This window comes from Phragmites australis, chromosome 22, assembly GCF_958298935.1.
Source record: "Phragmites australis chromosome 22, lpPhrAust1.1, whole genome shotgun sequence".
Classification (NCBI taxonomy): Eukaryota; Viridiplantae; Streptophyta; class Magnoliopsida; order Poales; family Poaceae; genus Phragmites; species Phragmites australis.
The window spans coordinates 23976869-23996155 of NC_084942.1; the positions used below are offsets into that span (position 1 = coordinate 23976869).

Genomic DNA, 19287 nt, shown 5'->3' on the forward strand with positions numbered 1-19287 from the left:
GTACCGTTGACCTCCCCGAGCACTCTCTCCCGAGAATGCTTATCCACGTCCTCGGGGCACCGGGTACTCGGAGGTACCGTTGACCTCCCCGAGCACTCTTGTACGAACCTTCGGGGAACCGAGAGCCCGGGGACTGCCACACGCAACCCCGAGCACCCTCTCCCGAGCACGTTTATACTGACCTTCGGGGAACCGTGCGCCCGGGGGCTGTTGTGCGCAGCCCCCAAGCACTCTCTCCCGAGGCTTAGCTCTTCTGATCGTCGGGGGACTAGGGTGCTCGGGGGCGACCGGGCGCCTCCCCGAGCACTTTCTTCCCGGGACTTAGACTTTTCTCACCCCGCGGGGGGAACCTCGCGGGGTGGTGCCACGTGGCGGACAGCTGGCCTGGCCTCGGGACTCAGGGACCCCCGGTTCCTGATACACCGATAAATATGTTACAACATGAGTAGAGAATTTTCACAACACAAAATAGTTTATTGGTAAAGCATAAACAAAATAACACCATAAATCCATGTACCTCGTGCTTTTTATAAAGGTATAGATAAAAATCTCACGATGTTTCAGGTAAAAGAAAAAAAAGAAAACTTAAAGCTCTATGTCCATAACATTTGACCACGCTAGGCTATCTCCAACATATACTCTAAAAATTTATCTCGTATAATACTATTACAGTATCCTCTAACACTATTATAATATCTCCTATTTTTTATCTCCAATAACTACTCTATTTTTTACCTTATATTACTCTCTTTCTACCTTAGAACTCACAGACATACTTAGAGAATAGTGATGCGAATCCTCAAAACCTTCAGCAAATTTACCGACCGTCAGCCCCAAAAATGCCGATGCCTGCAAAACCGTAGGGCCGGTATACCCAGGCGATCGGCAAATCCTCGGCATAGTAGCCGGCAACAATAATGTAGATGGAGATGACGATGCTCTCGGAGAAGGCCTTAGATCAGATATCTTGCAACAGTAGAGATCAGTATAACATGCCAGTCTTTTTTTTCCAGAAGAGAAGAAATATCATCCCCAATGACAATATAAACGAGTCCATGATTGACAGTTGGACACTGGATTCGAGGCAGGTAGTGCTGGCCGGCGATCGGTCAGGTTGGGACGCCGTCCAAGACGGGGCAGAAGAAAGAAGAAAGGGTGGAAATCATGCACGCGACGTCCAAGACGGGGCAGAAGAAAGAAGATCGAGTTCCTTTCAAGAAGACAAGGAAATAACAGTAGAGAAAAAGAAGATCGAGAGGTCGACGACGACAATGAACAGGACAGGCGACTGAAGAATTTTCAGACCTAGCTAGTGCGTACGTAGTAGCTTAGATCGATGGGACGTGAGCCAAACGTACACCACCCGTTTTAAGCTCCATCGTCCGCGTCACCGCAACAACGAAGCCTCCAAAAATAAAGACAGATGAGACGCTGATGCTGGCTATATAGTACAAGATACACAGTTCCAAAAATTGGTGATGAAATCAAGTGACTAATCGCTGGTCTTAAAGGAGGGGATGGTGATGAAATCGAGTGATGTTTCATAAACGCACAAGGAAACTAGGGTCGGTTGCGTTCGCGGCTTGGGATAGGGTTTTCTCGCCGCCGTTGCTCTTGGTCTCTCTCCTCCTCTTTCTCGGAGAACCTCATCAAAAATAAGTAAGAGTAGGATCATATCTTTTTCGTATATCTTATATAGGATCTGATTATATTATCTTTGTAATTATTTTATTTCTTTAGGATCTTTATGTAATATGGGGATATATTTTTCCATGTTTAATATAATTCCAACCCTGTTTTTTTTTAAAAAAAAAGAATAAGAGATATGCTCTAACCAACCAAATATGAAGTGACTTTTCAAGGAGTAGTTACTTGAGTGCTGGTAGTCGATCAAGCAGCTCGACGTCTAGCTACAGGATGAATTGAATCAAATGATCTTGTGACCGAAAGGAAATAAAAGATCGGAGGAAATATATGGCATGCATTTTTAAGAAGGTGTTGACTGAAATTGTGGTCGATGAAATTAAGCACGCGCGTGAGATGGACAAGGCGGTCGATGGGTGCAGTGATCCTTCAACTCGACAACGAGCTCTGTTCAGCTGACGCGACGTACCTCTGGAAGGCATGGTACAACCACTAAATTGTTTCAGAATTTTTGTGGAGCTCATCGAAATCGGCTCTGGGATGGGATAGCACTCCAATTCCAATGAATGACTTTCTGTTACATTGAAAAAGATAGGATTTGGGGTTATTTTGTTTGCCAGTAACTAGCTGCGCGGTTTGGTGTCAGGAATAAGGTGGCGATAGAAAGAATTTTTTTTTTATTTGATGTCTGAAACTATATGCAGAAATGGTGCATTCTGCTGATGGAAGGAGAGAGAAGAAGCCTTCCTTCCTTCCTTCCTTTAGAGCTGGGCCAAAATCAGCTCAAGGCCCAATGAGCAACGAGCCCGACTCCAGGCGAACGTAATCATACGTGTACGTATATGAGTACGTAGTTAATTACGTACACCGATTAATCGGTTTGTTCGGAATGTTTACTTTTCAGCCATTTTAGAAAATAATTTTTTTTAAAAATCTATCCTTCAGAAAAATTGTTCAAAAATAATTTTTTTATGGTACCATAATATTTGACGCCGTTGATCCGCTGCCTGCTAGCCGTGCGACTTCGACGTGCTCTATTTCTGGATAATTTTTTCTTAAAGGTCTATTTATAAAAAATGTTTTGTAAAAGACGGAAAAGTAAATATTCCACTCTTCTTCCTTCCCCTCCCGTCGTCGCCTGCCTGGACTGGAACGGAACGGAACGGAATCTTCTCGTCTCGTCTTCCACTCCACCGCCGGTAAGGTACCTTCCACCGCATCTCCTCCTCGCGCCCCCGCCCTCCCCTTGGGCCGCCCCTGATTCGCAGCTTGCCCGCTTGCTTAGGTCGTCGGGTTGGGATTTGGAGTCAGATCGCCCGCTCAGCGGGCTTCCTTCTTCTCCTGCCGACTCGACCCAGTAGGAGGTATCTCTTTTCCCCCCTCCACCTCCTCCTCCGGTGATGTATCCGATGGTTTGCTTGCTGCGTCCGGGTTGCCGGATCGGGGCTGTTCGACGGTTGATTTGCCCCCTTCAGCTTCGTGGTATCTGACCGATGGTTTTCGCTTGTTTATACGAGGTGGGATTTTGTTTTGTTTGCCCTCGTCAGATCGCGCTTTGCGTCGGTGATTTAGGCTTGCCTGACGGATTTAGTTTACTTGTTTTACTCTGCATCTGTTCAATTAGTGTGGCGATTTCACCTTTTAGACCCGCTTGAGCTTCAGATCTCAAAGCCATGCTTCTGGGTGAAGCAAATCACTGGGGATTTTCGTTTTCCAATGTAGTGACTAGTTGCTTGGTTGCTCCTGGAATGCACAACTTCGTTCCTGGACTTTTCTAACCATAACTAATTGCAGGCTCCGACTGATCTCTCTGCTGTAGATTTAGGGCTCAGTTCCTGTCTCAGCACAGAAAATTAGTGCCCTTCCATGAATAGTGGATTACTACCCCTGTTATTTGTTTTTACTCCTCGTTGTGGACATGGACACTCTGTAATTACTAGCTGTGTTGCAAGTAGGAAAGGAACGGTTTTGGTACATCTTAATCGACTAAGATCTTGCAAACATCTCCGTCACCAAGATTTGAACTAGATTTCACAGGAATTAGGGGTTAGGATTTGGGGATTTGGGGTTTGGGTGTGGGGATTACCTGTGCCAGCGGGCTTAGAGGGATCGCCGGGGAGGTTTGCCGGCCAGCGGAGGTGGGGGGCGGCGGGTGGGACGGTGAGGCGGCCACCGCAGTGGTGGAGGACCGCTAGTGGGCGGGGGAATCATGCTTGCAGTGGTTAGCGATGGCGGCAATGGCGCCGTCGGAGCTGGTTAGGGTGATGGTGGAGGCGAGGGCGAACGGCCGAAGTCAAAGAAGGATGGATTGTGCTAGGACCGGGAGAGAGAGGAGGGAGGAGCCGCATCGGGGGAGGGAGGAAGAGCGCCGGTGAGGCGGCGCACGTTGGGGGTGCGGGTGGCGGTGCCGTCGGGTTCGGGTGAGAGAGAGATTGGATGGGGATTAGGTTATAAAAGGATAGGTTGATCCAGATGGATGGATCTAGATGCAAGAGTCCTAAAAATTGACCGAGACAAATGCAACATTTCAGGCAACCGAGGAGGAGACCCGACAAAAGCTAATTCCAACCGGAAACACAATCTACAACCAGGTTGTTCATGCTCAGTCTGGCATTCATATACTTCAACCAAACATAGCTTGGCTTTTCCACTGCTGATGCATCGAAACATTGTATGTATGACATGCATGCACTCTGCTGAGTGTAAATAATCGATTGGAGTAGAGTAAGAGCGTCGGCCATGGGGCAGTTTTTTTCTTTATTTTTTTGGCGATATGCAGTTGGATGCGTTGGTGGAGCTGCTGATTTCTCAAAATATATATAGGTTGATGGTCTATTTTGGAGTGGTTAGCTCCGCCATTTGTCCAGTCTGGTGTTACCTTGGGAAGCGGGAAGACATGAGGCGAATCCAATCACTTCCATTTGTCCGATTCTCTTCTGCGGGGACTGATCAAGGGTAGATATATCTTTAAAGTGGTAATCAACGGTTGAAATTGCTTGTAACATGCTTTGGCGAGAAAAATACAGAGTAGATGGTAAATCCAATTCATAACAAACGCATTATAGAGTGATATAGATACGTTAGCGGAAAAAGAATGCAATTGCAATGTAATGATATGAAAATACTTTTCAAATGAATCTAGCAACACCATTTCCATGTGACAAATCTAAATACTTATTATCTATATTAGTTTGCATACATCTACCTGATAATATCTGTTAAAATTTACATCTGAATTCTTCTTTTGGCATCCTACTGTATGTTGCTGACAATTCTGGCACATTCATCCATTGCAACCCATCTCAGTTCCAGGAACACCCAATATGGCGGCAAACGTTGGGGAATCAACAAGCGGCAGTGGCAGTGGCAGTGATGCTGGGGGTAGCTTTGAGTGCAACATATGCTTTGAGCTGCCACAGGAGCCGATTGTAACGCTCTGTGGGCACCTCTTCTGCTGGCCATGCCTTTACAAGTGGCTGCACATCCACTCGCACTCGCCTGAGTGCCCAGTGTGCAAGGCTGTTGTCGAGGAGGATAAACTTGTACCCCTCTATGGCCGTGGCAAGGACCGTGTCGATCCAAGGTCAAAGAATGTCCCTGGGGCTGAAATTCCCAACCGGCCAGCTGGACAGAGGCCTGCCACAGCTCCACAGGCCGATCCTAACAACCACTTCCCCAATGCCAATCCAAACCCATGGTTCATGGGTGGAGGAGGCATCCCGCTGGCCAATGCACGGTGGGGGAATTACACGTTCTCAGCTGCGTTTGGAGGTCTTTTCCCGCTGCTTAGCTTCCAGGTGCATGGGTTCCCAGATGCAACAGCCTATGGGCAGCCAGCTGGGTTTCCTTACGGATATGGGCACGGGCATGGCCACGGGCATGCATTTCATGGCGGCCACGCTGGGCATGCTCATGCTGCTCCCCGGCACGGGCCTCCTGGGCAACAACAGCAAGCAGATGTCTACCTGAAGGCGCTGCTCATCCTGGTTGGTTTTCTTGTGATTGCAAGCCTCATCAGTTTCTAGGTTTGCTGGTGTGATATTGCCTTGGTTGCACGTAATAAGAACGACAGTTGCCGTGGTAATACTTTATGATGTTGTGTACCTTACCTTGCCTCCATAGACGACCAAATCTGAATTGAGTGGTGCATATGCATGAAGATTCCTGTATATACTTTTTGGGTGTGGTCATTGGAGCATCTACATACTGAAGTTTGATGATACATGAATAATTTGAAAGCTCTGTTTGAATGAATTCACTGCAGCAAGCATTAAAATTTGAGACCATCACGACACACCATCGCCTCAGATTATAACGGGCTCGAGAGAGAGAGGAGTAGCAGCGTGACAAAGCACCACAGAAACGACCTCCGTCATCTGAACATGTGTGGCACCCCGCCCGTGCCTCCAAATTGTTCAAGGAATTTATCATCAGCAAGTGCCCTGTCTAGGCGCAGATTCATTCTTTTGCTTCTTCCCCAATAGCAGGTAGACTCAAAGAGGACTCCCGTAGTCGGGTCAAAGCTCCGAGATACATATAAGATTTAAAATTTAAAAGATAAAATAAAATAATTTAAATATCTATTTTTAGTTTAATATAAGAATAAGATATTTTAATAAAAACTCTCAATCTGTCCGCAATTCAAACTCTAAAAATTTCTATAACGACGAGAAATGATGGGCTTTAATTTTTTTTAGAGCATTTCACTTGCCTAAGGAAGAGTTGGAATTGAAACGGGGCCTCGGAAATAAATTCTATAGGATTCTGTCAAAAAAAGGAGATAGAAGAGTAAATACGTGTCATCACAGAGAAAAGAGTCTTTCGTAGAACCGGATCTTATAGAATTTGCTTCCTCTGACCTGCAGCTACGAGGAGGGGTGCAGCACATGTCAAGCTCCCATTGTGTGCCACCCTGCGCTTCCCGCCTTCCTTTTCCAGTTCCCCTAAGGCAACCACTACTAGGCCTCCCATCGGCTTCTTCTACCTTCAATTCGAGGTCGCCTTGCGGAGCGGAGGGAACCCTACCCTAATCCTACCGGGAGGAGAGCATGCGGCGCCACCAGGACACGCCGCTGCCCGACGCCTTTGAGCTCCTCGGCAAAGGTCCCAATTTGCCTTTCCAATCTTGATCCCTCCCTCCCTCCCCTGAAACCCTCTTCCTCCTCTATCTGACTGTTGCTTCTCTGTGCTGTCGTAACTCAACTATCTGTGCTGTCGTAACTGATTATTTTCTTAGTCATAACTGTGATCGCAACTGGGTCACCTCTGCGTACATCCTAGTTACGATCTAAAAAGTAGTATAGTTGCTATCGTAACTGACTTTTTTGTCATGTGATCGTAACTCAACTATCGGTACCGTTGTAACTGATTATTTTCTTAGTCGTAACTGTGAGTGGCATAACAGTAAATTACAATGCTTCTTGTAATTATACATTTTTTATTATGTGATCATAATTCATATATATATGCCGTCGTAACTGACTGGTTTTTTAGTTGTAACTGGGGTGGTGCGAAGGTGGCTGCAGCAACTAAGGATGGTGCAACGTAGTTCACTATTGCGCCTATGTGTAGAATAGACTCGCCGTGTGTATGTGTGTGTATATATATATATATAACTGATATATTGCCCTATCTGTTTGTTACGATTAAAAAATAATCAGTTACGACGGCACAAATAGTAGAGTTATGATCACAACTATATGGATCGCAAATATATATATACATGGTGGTGCTATTCTATACCCAGAGTGTAGAATAGTTATTCTACATCATTCTACACCCTCGGCCCAGCCCACCCCGCCACAGCAACCCCTCGGCCCAGCCCACCCTCGAGCAACCAGGGCGTGCCACGTGGCGCACACAGCCGCACCAGTGCTTGAGTGCCCCCTGCGCCAGCACGTGCCATGTGACGTGCCTGTTGCGCACGCGCCCGCGCCCACGAGCCAGCGCGCACCATGTGTCCTTGCCCTGCGCCCCATGCAGCCCCGTCCGTGCCCAACTACTGACCACTAAAGACGTGACCAGCTACTGAAGACTATTGAAACAACTATTTAAAAAAACTACTAACACTATAGAACCAAACTACTGATACTACCGACACAAAATACTGAACAAAATTTACTATGACTTAAAACAACTGAACAACTACCGATACTACTAAACACAAACTACTGACACTATTAAACAAATTACTAATATTACTATCAACTATTGACAACTACTGAATAAACTAATAACAAAAAACTATTTACGTTATTGAACAAACTACTGATACTACTGACACAAACTAATAACGACTATTGCCACTGTTGAATATTTTTTTTATACCTTGAAACTAATGAATACTTAAACTATTGTGCACTCTTAGACTACTAAACTACTATATATTATTGGACTACTAAACTATTAAATACTACTTAGCAACTACAAAGCTGTTACTAAACTATCGAACGTTATTAGTATATATATATATTACAGCGATGATTTCTTCTACTGTTTTCTTTAAAAAAGAGTACCCGTCGTATACAAATTTATACTAGGACCCTAAGTAATCATTGCTTTACAATATGGTGTTCAAATCACAAGCTTTTACACGTATAGTATAATGTGTTTATCTTTACAAGATCCTTTACCCTATCACCTCCACAACCTACACTATTACATTTCCTGCTATACCTCCAATCTGTATCAAATTGCAACTACAGGCTACAACCCAATGCTCTTTTAGGCATGTTATTCACCCAGCAGGTGTTACAAATCTTTTAGCCCATGGCCATGAGGTATGAGCGTTCAGGCCACAAAATCATGCAGAAGAGGTGATTGCTCGAACGGTTGCCGTTGATCCATCTGGTTCATCGATTCGTAGTCTGAAGATACAACGCTGACACCAAGATGAGCGGTAGCATTGTAGATGTCATCGTCTCCGACACCGGGGAAACTCTGCTGGGCATTAGGAACTGAGAGGCTGCTGCTGGAGTGCTGCAAGCCCAGTGTCAGCGAAACGTTGCCATTTCCATATCTCCCAAGCTCTGCCAAGTGGTAGGCCATGAATCGCGCATTGTCATCTGGATGATGAGCGACGGCATTATGGAGGAGGCCGCCATCTGCTTCGTTTGATCGTTGGTCCTTGAGCATTAGGTTCATGAAACTGTCATCAGGGTTGGCCTCATTCTGGAACCCAACGTTCATTGTCCCAATGCTGGCTCTCGACTCCGTCAGCTGGCTGGTCTCACAAACTCGATGCGTACTACTTTTCAGGTCCTCCTTGTCTTCAGAAGATGCCACTTTGTCCTTGCTTCTTGGCGCATTGTCAGAGGAAGAGTTGGAGTCTTGCTCTATATCACCAATCTCTTCTTTGTACATGTCCTCAATCATTGGTTTCCAAAGGCGGACACGGGCATTGATGAACCAATTTGAAATCTGGAGAGGCACCAAGTAGTCAAAAGATAGAACGCTTGAATAAACACAAATAGCTTATATGGGGCATAAATCTAGTAAAAAAGAATGAGGTTTGTGCCCTGTGCCATGTGCCCGTGCATCAATAAAATCATAGAAGTCGCAACAGTTTCATGATAGAAACTTAGCGAGAATAATAAATTTGCTGAACAGCATCTGGCATGTGCATACAGATTGCACCAATCCGCATAATCATATCAGCTAACACATACAAGTGAATTTGAAGATAAGGTATGCATCAATAGTTCAGTGCAGGAAAAGGCAAGAACAAAAAATATTACCTGACTCCTTGTCAAGCCTGTTTGCCTTGCTAGCATCAATTTTTCAGAATCTTTTGGGTACCTGCAAAAACAACGTGAAGAATGGTGAGGAACAAGAACAAATGGATTATATTCTCACAAAAAAGCAAAAAGGATTATGGAATAAAGCGCCAGAGTAAGGAACTTACGGGTGAAGGAAATGTTCAAAGAGCCAAGCACGAAGAATCGTAACAGAGTTCTCAGGAAGTCCTCTCTGTGGCCTCCAAGCGTTTTGTGGAATCATGCCATACTGTTGGAAAGCTCGCTGTTGCCTTAGATGTTGATCAATGTACCGAAGTCGAGTTAATCTGCCCTCCTTGGCAGATGAATTTTCCTCCTCACCAAGCTTCTTCCTGATGACATTGATTTGATCATTGATAGCATCCTTCAGGCACCGGAAGTGTCGTGAGATTGTCTGAAGAGCAACTGCAGTGTAAGGCTTGGCAGCTCCGGGCCCAGCTACCACATCAAAAGATGAAACTACGGTTTGCATTTGGTGGTAATAGTGCTTGTATTTTCGGTCCACCTGAAAATATATTTCCTCAACATTAAATGGTTACTGAAAAGACATAAAAGTTCTGTCCAAAATCTGAAGCTAAATTGGTTACAGGACGAAGATTTGCCAATCTTATCAAAACTCTGCATCAATTTGCTAACATCACTTAGCTACGACTATGACACATTAAGCTGAAACTAATCTTTTAGACACATAACTTTCTGATATAATAATTGTCTAATAAAAATGAATTGGTGTTGGTCATTGGAGTTTATTTCAGGGAAAACCACGTGATAGTAGATGAACACTCACGCACCTCATCCAACATTGCCATCAGTTTTGCCATCTTGTTCTGAAGCTCTTGCTTTTCAGCAGTAGAAAGCTCAGGTGCCGCATTGGCAGCAGATTCCTGCGGGTTCGAGGACACACCCTCACTTTTTGGCCCTCCCTCGGTCTCTTTGCCATCTGTCTTTCCGGCTTCGCCTTGTTCTTTAGCTTTCTGCTTAATATTCTTCCAAACGTTCACAACCTCATCGAGCACTTCTTGTGCTGCCTTCAGATACCTTGAGTTCCGGATTGCACGTGAGGCCTCAGACTGCATACTCTTCATTCGGATGTCTTCAACTCTAAGACTGTCATGGTACGAGTGCGGCGACAAGATATCTGGCTTGACAGACCAGTATGGTAAGGAAGGTGCCAGGATTTGTGTGTTGAGGCTCAGAGATAAACCTTGGCCTTGCACTGATGAGTTGTGGTTGTTCAGAACACCAAACTCAAGCTGTGCACCATTGTGGGCATTGTCATGGATGAGATCAGCAGTGCTACTTTGTGATCCATCCATCATATGCATCAACATCTCGTTTTTCATATCTTTGACAGGACCGAAAGAACGTTGCTCTTGATGGGAACCAAGCATGTCGGACTCCCTTGCAGATGAGTCTTGGGACATCACTGAATGATGGCCAGCGTTAGGCATCTCCATGCAATTCTGCTGAGACTGCAGAACGCCACTGAACTCGGTGTATGGTCCAGAAGTAGGATTGTTCAGATAAAGCAAGTTCCCTAGAGCCGATGGCATAGGATAAGATGCGTTGCTCGGGTCTCTCGAGTACATGTTCTGCGAGTCCCTTTCACTACCAGGGTTCGAGTAATAAGTAGCCATCTCACAGTTTTGGCCACTTACTGATCAAGATTACTGCAAAAGATGTGTATGCAGAGCCAGGTTGGATATCGACTCGATGAATCAAGTTTCAGCAGAAGATTGAAACCTTTCGCTTACAGCTCACCTGCAATTGAGTGGAGTGAAGTGGGTCAGATAAGAAGCTTCAATATAATTTAAGATTGATAAGGTTTTTCTTTTCTGCGATATCAAATGGCACACTAATGAAGTAGAACTGCAAGTGTTTGTAAAGCAGTTCAGTGAAATGACTCCAACAGAAACTTTGCAAGCAAAAGGTTTAAAAAAACAACTTTAAAAAAACTCGACCCAAGGGGAGAGACATCATGAAGGTATTGCATTAAGGTCGAGAAAATGCCCTAAAAACCGGCTACAACTCGCACGCTATCGCTGAGCGACTGCGTGAAGAAAATGCCCCAAAAGCTGGCTACAACTCGACCGCATCAGGACCACGGGGAACACAGTGAGAGGCCTTCTTTTGTGAGAACCAAGGTTCGAGCCCTGATAGGTAGCCTCACACCCGGAGGTCTGCAGGGACAGCAGAAGCACTCAGAAGTCTGTCACAAGTGAGATATCAGAAATGAAGCTCATGCTAAATTTTGGCTCGGTTTACCAGTGCTTGATAGAAATACAATATTCTGCGAATTTTGCTCGAGAAGTGTGCTAATATGAACTGAAAATGTGACATGCCAATTGGCAGGCTGGAGGCACAGGTGGTCCTTCCACTTTCAGATTGGATCAATAAAGTTTTCGGCTTTGTGCACCTCCTCCGTTATCATGATAAACAAGAATATATGCTTGTGAATTCCTTTTGTTATACAAAGATCTTTTCGAAACCAAAATCAAATAATCGCACAACACAAGAAACCAAAATCAAATAATTGCACCAATATCTTTTCGAAACACCGTTGGGATAACCCTATTAAGAAAAAGAGAATTGCACAAATGACTCTTGAGAGTGTACTGATCGTTTCTCAGTAGTACCTTGTTCAACCAATAGAATGAGGCTCCTCAAAGATGCTTCACCGGCGTGTTACCAATACGAACAACGTTTTTTGATCAATCTGCAAGAAGAGATAGAACTGCTTAGCCTACTAGTCCACAGTTCGGGAGGAAAAAAAAAAATCTTTCTAGAGACTATTTCTTAGGACATAAAAGAGGTGAAACCAGGAGAAAACCCCAAGGCAAAAACTTTGCTGTTATAAGCTACCACAGAATAACAGAAGCACTTAATTCTGATGAAAAAGACGTAAGATTTCCTTCGCAGAAAAAAACACTTCTGGTGCAGTAATTCGAACCCAAGAACTACCTCAAAAAGGTAAGAGTAAAGGAGACAAAGTTTTTTTTTTTTTTTGAGGATTGAAACAGAGCTTTAAGAGCTTGGCTTTCATGCAAACATCAAAGGAGGAAAGAAAAAACCTTCGAAAATTCAGTCAGAAATCCAATTCCAAAGGCCCCTCCCCTCGTAAACAAGCTCAAATTATAATCCAAGATACCAAAAATGAGTTGGTTGCCAGTTCGAGGAGGAGGTAAGAAACACAGAATTCACAGAAGCAGCCATGAGTTCTGAATCGAATAAAAGAGGTTCGCAAGCATCAGGAGTTGAGTGCAGCATGAAAGCGAAAAACTTTGGTGAGCGCATGTCACCTCAAGGCCATCTTTTCTCCCGGGCTTTCGATTCTACAAGAAAATCCAACACCATCATAAGACCAACTCTAATCCGTATCCAACTCGCAAACAACTAGAGGAGCTCAAATTATCCAAATTCAGAGGAACAAACAGCAGGGCCCTATTCTACTAATCCAAGAAAGCAAGAGAAGCCAGGAATCGAAGAACACGAGCTCCACAATTTAGATAAAATTTCATCAGCGAGCCGAAGCAAAGAAAGAGCAAGACATACATGCAGGGACCAAGCAATTCTTTTCTGCTGCAGCAGCAAGAAGGAGGAGGAGACGATGGTACAAGGCAAGGCAATAAGAAAATGGGAGGGAAGACCTGAGGGTGCGCTCTTGTTATGGGGAGCAGGCAACAAGGCAGGCAGGGATTGCATCCACAACAAAGCTGATCTTCTTCGGGCTAAGGGGAGAGGGGAGCAGAAGGGGTGGGGGGGGGGGGATAATCAATCCTCCCAATATGGGGACAAAATCAGATCCCGGGATTAAAATAACAATTCCAGAAGAAAAAGGAGAGCTCTGAGCTCCCTCTTTCTTTCTCCTCTGGAGCTAGCTCTGTCTCTCTCCCCTCTCCTTTGCTCTTCTTTCCTTGTTGCCTAAATAAAAAAGCTCGCACCACCCATTAACAACAGCACCAAATATGGAATAATGTGTGCCTCCAAAGGAAATTGTTTTCCTCCGTTTATTAATTAGTTGTTGTTGAGCTGAGCAGGATTATACTGGCTTTAACTAACCCCTTCCCTACTGTTTGCAGCATGGAGTGATTTGCTGGTGTAACCACCACAGGAGGAGACAGAGGCTTCGACTACTTGCCGAGTTGTTTCTTTACGATAAAGCCTATGCATCCATCCATCTAGCATGTCTTGTTTTGAAAACTAAACTAACATTGGAATTGTGCACTAAAAATTAAAGTTTTATAATTCTGACACTGGGAGAAAAATTGAACTATTGTTCGAAAGGACGGCACCAATAATATCGATGCCAGTTTACGAGAGAAATCGGATCCGAAAATCTTAACAATTGTACGGTTGATTTAAGATCAACCGGCGGAATACCCAACGACGTGAGCGTCCGGACAACGAAGGTCGAACACTACCACACCTCGGAACAACCAAATGGAATATGCAATCGAGTCATCGTTACCGAGCTCGTCCCACAAAAGCGGCCAAGCAGCTCCGACTTCCCAAACACAGACCCAAACCTCCGACATCCCAATACAAAAGAGGCCACTCGAACCACAAGAAAGGAACTCCCGAACGACGCCACCAGGGAGAACACGACATCAAGGCCACCGCCGTCACTCATTCGGAAAGACCGGGATTGGGTTTTCACCCAAACAACCTCCTAGAGAGACAAGGAGCACAACAACACCGCCTCTAAGGAGGTAATGGCGCCCGAGGGTGTTGCCGGTACCGACATCAACATAAGATCGAAAGGGCTTTCGCCTAGCGCTCCCGGCCAATCATGGTCACACCACAATCACATTGTAGCCCCCGTGAAGATGCCACCAACGACAATAGACGCCAGGGTTAAAAGAAGGAAAGCCGCCATCCCGCATGCATGCCGTCGATGAAGCTAACATCAAGCTATCAAGGCCCTCATGAGCCAGATCGGGGGAGAAGACCGATCCGATAAAAAGGAGTCTAGGCTGAGCAGAAAGGCACAAGCATCATGGGCATCGGCCACCAGCACGAAGACAGACCCGACTTCAACAGCAGCAGGGCGGCACGATGTTTGTGGCCACCAACAACAGGACAGCAACAGGAGCACATCACCAGTAAGATAGCACAAACAAATCGACGACAGCTTCAGCAGCATCACCAGGACACAGAACACCGACAACGGTAATAGGTTGTCGACATGGCAGCAGACGACAACAACGGTAGCCAGGCACACGGATAAGGCTACCACGCCACCAGTGCGCACCGCAGGTTGCACCGAGCATGCCATTGTGCCTCCAGGTCGAGCCCCCGCGTCATTTGGAGCGTGGAACCGGCCACCGCGCCGCGCTGCCCTGACCTCCCCCGGACAACAGATTCGAGGGAGGGCGGCCTCGCCGGGTGCCGGAATGAGACGAGTGCAAAGCACCGCCGATTGGTGGAGATGAGGAATATGAGAGGAGGGCGGACGCGATTTAGCCCCGCCGTCACCGTCCTTGCAGTCGCGCGGGATTTCGACAACTTGCTCATACAGCGATGAGGTGGGAGGAAGGAGGGAGAGGGGGTGGCGATGGCATGGGGGATGGAGGGGCGCCCGTGCCACTCTTAGGAGCTAAAAATTGAACCATTGCATTGCAAATTTTGCAGAGCTTGGTGCATTTGGCTTTCTGGTTTGATGCCAGCTAGGTGATGGGCGAGATTTGCAGAATCATGAGATCATTAGAGGACAAAGACACGGAGGCAAGAGGATTTATCACGTGTGACATCAACGCCTCAATGAGAGAACCCAGTGGTGGTGGGGCACGCCCATTTTCTCTTCCTTTGGTTCGGGTGGTTCATGTGGTCCACGAGCACCAAATTGCAGAGCTGGCTTACCTGCCTGCATGGCTGCATAACCAAATTGATGCAATATTGAAGGGCTTGAATTGGAGCTTACTAGGAGTAATTAGCAATGGCAAGACCCCAGCAGCAGATTTAATTTGTTTCTGGCAGCTGCAGTGAACATGAACAAATTTAGGCAAAATATGCATAGCCAAAGGGTGTAGAATATTCCACAAGACAAAAGTACTAGAGTTCACGAGGAGTGCTCCAACACGAAAGCCAAGAAATTCTGCAATTGTGTGCCGCAGTATATAAATTCCCCACTAAAATATTAGTCAAAAAAGTGGAATTGTTAAGTGTAGCCTCATATAACAACATCAAAATGGTAGATATGATACTAGACCCGTGGTGCCGTCCCGGACTAGACAATCTTCCCTGCTTCAACTTTCAGTGAAGGTATGATGTGGCACTTTGACACGTAATAGTAACACCTATATATTTTATGATTCTACTACACGTGAATCGTAACTTAGACATAATCCCGATGTATCCAATGGATCAAGACAGAGATACCGCTAATTAATTACTCTTGCTAACGGTGGTTAACTTGGTAACCTCTCTTCAAATCAAAGGCTGGGACGGGCGTGCTGTGCACACATTGAGGTTGGGAGTGGGTGTTGAGGTTAGGGACGGATAGATGCCCTCCATCTCCTAACAACCAGTGGGTGGACCTAAATCAACCCAGCCAGCCTTGTCTTAGACTTCAAATTACAAATCCATCCCTACCTGCTGTAGTGTAGTGCCTCCTCTCCTTTTTATCCTACTGGCTACTTCTACTATCTACTACCCCATCTTTTTTCCTTTTTTTAAAACTTTCCTGTAACCACCCACTAATTCATCTCTTTTCACTTTTAGCTTGTGATGAAGATATATAGCATATTTTAAACATGCATGACAGTCAATTGAAATATATCCAAACTTTCTTACAGGAATCTCTAAATGTCTCAAGTTACCCAACCATTCCCTGAACAATCAGATGGAGCTCTTCAAAGAAAAGAAAAAACGCTGAGCAATCAGTTTAGATCCTAACTGCTCCTTTGGTATTGTTAGTTGTTACTTGTCAAGATGAATAAGATAATATAGTTATTTGCAGTACTAGTCTACTAGAACACATAAAAAGAAGGCAAAAACACAATAATAAGCAAATAACTATAACATCTTGAATAATATGTAATCCGGATGACAAATCTTATGGTGCCTTGTTAGACAAGAGAAACACTTTCATTGGCCGTTTTATTTTCTGGGAAAACCGGCAAAGTCATCTTGCAGGTTGAAGCCAGTTCTAGGAACCATCCACCATCGATATCTTATTCAAATGAGTGAGTTTAAGATAAAATAAGTAATGGCCGCCTTGATGAATAAGTTGTTCTTTGTCCGCCTTGGTAAGCTCTCCTCCTTTTGGATTAACTAATGACCGCTTGCTATAGCCAATTTAGAACATCCATGAAACTGCCATCCAATCTACAACCATGGTAAATTATACAGCAGAGGAAATTAAATTCCCTCGGATTATAAGACACAGCGATAGAATCTAGCTGTCGAAGAATTATATATGCTTTATGGTACTACTGATTTATGTTTCGAACTTGTTGCAAACTTTCGCTGACAAGCTGGAGATGTATATCAAATTAATCAAATAAAGTGCAAGATAGAGGACCTCCCAATTTGCAATTTCGTTAATTTGCACGGACATATATTACAGCTCTTTAATAGTTGAAACTTAAATGGTCCAAAGCTGATCGCTTGGAATAATATCCTTTCGAGAATTCATAACATCAACAGCACACAAGAGCGGGATAGATTTAACTAGAATTTGACATAAAATGGTGCATTCTCGGTAAAGTCCTTGTATAGCACTCTAAAGCATATTAACACACCAAATATAAACAAACAATTATGGGAACTAAAATTACCCACAAAAAATAAAAATCTTCATTTAGTACCTTCGTCAAAGAGTTTTGCTAACTAAGTATAATCTGATAAAAAGAAAATGGCAAGGGAGTAAGAAACCAATTTGAAATGTGTCTGGTTATATGTGTGATGAGTGATTGACGAGTGTGTTAATTTGGTTTGATGATTTTGAGATTGCATAAGCATGCATATATACTACAATAATGATCATGAGTAACAAAAGTTGCAAAATAAATAGAGTTGGTGTATTTGTCTCCAAGTCCAAGAAAATTGTACATGTCGGATGGTCTGCGCTCTGGAAGTTAAACACGTCGGATGATTCGGCGTTCAGACGAATTACACGCCGAAGCAAAAAATGAAGTTCGCACAAATGGTATGGAGATAGGGTGAAGTGAACGTCGGAACATTTCTTACAGAGAGGTTACAAACTTGTTTTGATGAACTTGTACATGCCGGATGATCCGACGCTGGGTAATGCGTTCGCCGGATGCTTCATCGGAGTATTTTTTTCGGAGGGTCTGCAAAAGGGCGTCATACATGCCGGAAGGTCTGGCGTGTACACCAGAGGATTGCCAGACTATTTGTTGTAGAGAGGATTCTGGACGGAGGGGTCTGTTGAGTTGCATACGTCGGATAGTCAGCGCTCAAGAGGAGTGTGCGTCAGATCATCCGTCGTTCATGTTTTTTTCTAAGATGTGCTTTGAACTGAGAATTTTGATTTAGACTAACTACATGTGGAGTTATATATTGTTGGAGATGCATGTTTGCTTGTTTCATGATGTGTAGGTAATAGATGCAACTTAACGGCCGATGGCCGGATGATTGGGGCCAAATAGGGTGCTTGGTGCCAGACGATTGAGGAGGCTAGATGGAGTCAAGGGTGATCCTATCTGTGGACATGGAGGTCAAGCAAAGCATGAGAAGATGGATGGAGACAATATATTGACAAATTCAAGTGAAAGGAATACCGGTGCAAGTAAAAAGGCAGCCCGAGGGATCAGGAGCGGGAGAGACTTGCCAGTGGTCAAGATCGCAAGACGGAGGACACGCATCAACATCAAAAGACTTGCTTAAGGTGTAAGCAAATGGCTGTGAGTCATGCTTTGAGAAACGTGCAAGGATGTTTTCCGGTTTGGTCGTAAAAACTACGAGAGGATGGAGTGGATGTGGTATCATCACGAAGCTTGCATCAAGGTGAAGCTAAGTCATGAAGGCGCCACAACCATTTGATGGATGGAGAAAAATTCTGACAAAACTACCCTCGATGGTAGTGGGAGTGCATTGTAAGTGAAGAACAATTTAGGGATATGATAGCTTAACGGTTAAGCTACCTCTATATGGCTATAAATAGAGGGGTATGGCTATGTGGGAAGGAGAGACAACCATTAGAGAATTGCATGGTTGAATTTTTGGAGAGGGAGAGAAGAGTGCTTAGCCTATGGGTAGGTGAGAGCTTTTGTGAGCAAAATATTTTTATAATATATCGAAAAGAGGGATATCCTTTGCAAGAAATGAAGTTTATTTTATCTTTTATACTTGTGTTTATCTCCTTCTAGTTTCTCTCAATGGGCTCTGTTGCTTCCTTGCGAGTTTTTCCTTCTTGGATGAGATTTTTGTTTTGATTTTTGAGCTGAAAATTTCTTCCATGTGAAGTTCTTCTTCTTATTGCTAGAGGTATAAAATTCACATACCAATATATACATGTGGGTACTGAATTCTCTTGGCTCTAGATCATCAACTTGGAGAACATCTTCTTCTTGTGATCTTCTTTGGATCAAAGTGCTTCTCTCATCTAGTTGAAATCTTTTTGTGGCGATGACTTGTGGATTAAGTTTTATTAGAACCTAGAGTTCACATATAACTATGAGAGTCATGATTCCTTTTTGTGTGGTAACTTGTTTCTCTCTAGATTTAGCTTCCCTTGAGTTTTTGAGTTATGTTGGGTGAAACGTAGGGGAAGGCTATCCGATTCGAAAGAATTTGGTAAGGTTTATTCACCCTCCTCAAGTCGTCATTCTCGATCCGAAAATTGATATCAGAGCCGGTTTGATCACCTGTTGACCTTAATCGGCTTTGTGATCCGTAGGCAACA

The 19287-nt window shown here is 44.5% G+C and overlaps 2 protein-coding genes across 8 annotated transcripts; one reads left to right on the forward strand and one right to left on the reverse strand.

The window, feature by feature from the left end:
* Nucleotides 1-2719: 2719 nt before the first annotated feature.
* LOC133904868 (uncharacterized) lies at nucleotides 2720-5898 on the forward strand. Of its 6 annotated transcripts, XM_062346488.1 has the most exons (4): nucleotides 2720-2843; nucleotides 2930-3008; nucleotides 4176-4235; nucleotides 4951-5898. In XM_062346488.1, the coding sequence occupies exons 1-4, from the start codon at nucleotides 2721-2723 to the stop codon at nucleotides 5667-5669; spliced, it is 981 nt and encodes a 326-aa protein (XP_062202472.1). In that variant the 5' UTR covers nucleotide 2720; the 3' UTR covers nucleotides 5670-5898. The 6 variants fall into 6 exon arrangements, with proteins under 6 accessions (XP_062202472.1, XP_062202473.1, XP_062202474.1 ...); XM_062346489.1 differs by lacking the exon at nucleotides 4176-4235; XM_062346490.1 differs by lacking the exon at nucleotides 4176-4235 and having other exon boundaries at nucleotides 2730-2848.
* Nucleotides 5899-8211: 2313 nt separating this feature from the next.
* LOC133904380 (BEL1-like homeodomain protein 7) lies at nucleotides 8212-13437 on the reverse strand. Of its 2 annotated transcripts, none has more exons than XM_062345846.1 (6): nucleotides 13067-13437; nucleotides 12056-12135; nucleotides 10211-11180; nucleotides 9548-9924; nucleotides 9381-9441; nucleotides 8212-9063 (listed from the first exon to the last, which is right to left on the reverse strand). In XM_062345846.1, the coding sequence occupies exons 3-6, from the start codon at nucleotides 11054-11056 to the stop codon at nucleotides 8434-8436; spliced, it is 1914 nt and encodes a 637-aa protein (XP_062201830.1). In that variant the 5' UTR covers nucleotides 11057-11180; nucleotides 12056-12135; nucleotides 13067-13437; the 3' UTR covers nucleotides 8212-8433. The 2 variants fall into 2 exon arrangements, with proteins under 2 accessions (XP_062201830.1, XP_062201831.1); XM_062345847.1 differs by having other exon boundaries at nucleotides 12972-13437.
* Between the last annotated feature and the right edge of the window lie 5850 nt (nucleotides 13438-19287).

Coding starts and splice junctions, on each gene's coding strand:
- LOC133904868 (XM_062346488.1), top strand. CDS start 2,721: ATGTTTTGTAAAAGACGGAAAAGTAAATATTCCACTCTTCTTCCTTCC. Junction 2,844..2,929: donor CGTCTTCCACTCCACCGCCG/GTAAGGTACCTT, acceptor CCGCTTGCTTAG/GTCGTCGGGTTGGGATTTGG. Junction 3,009..4,175: donor CCGACTCGACCCAGTAGGAG/GTATCTCTTTTC, acceptor GCAACATTTCAG/GCAACCGAGGAGGAGACCCG.
- LOC133904380 (XM_062345846.1), bottom strand. CDS start 11,056: ATGGCTACTTATTACTCGAACCCTGGTAGTGAAAGGGACTCGCAGAAC. Junction 9,442..9,547: donor TTTGAACATTTCCTTCACCC/GTAAGTTCCTTA, acceptor TTGTTTTTGCAG/GTACCCAAAAGATTCTGAAA. Junction 9,064..9,380: donor CAGGCTTGACAAGGAGTCAG/GTAATATTTTTT, acceptor GTGCCTCTCCAG/ATTTCAAATTGGTTCATCAA.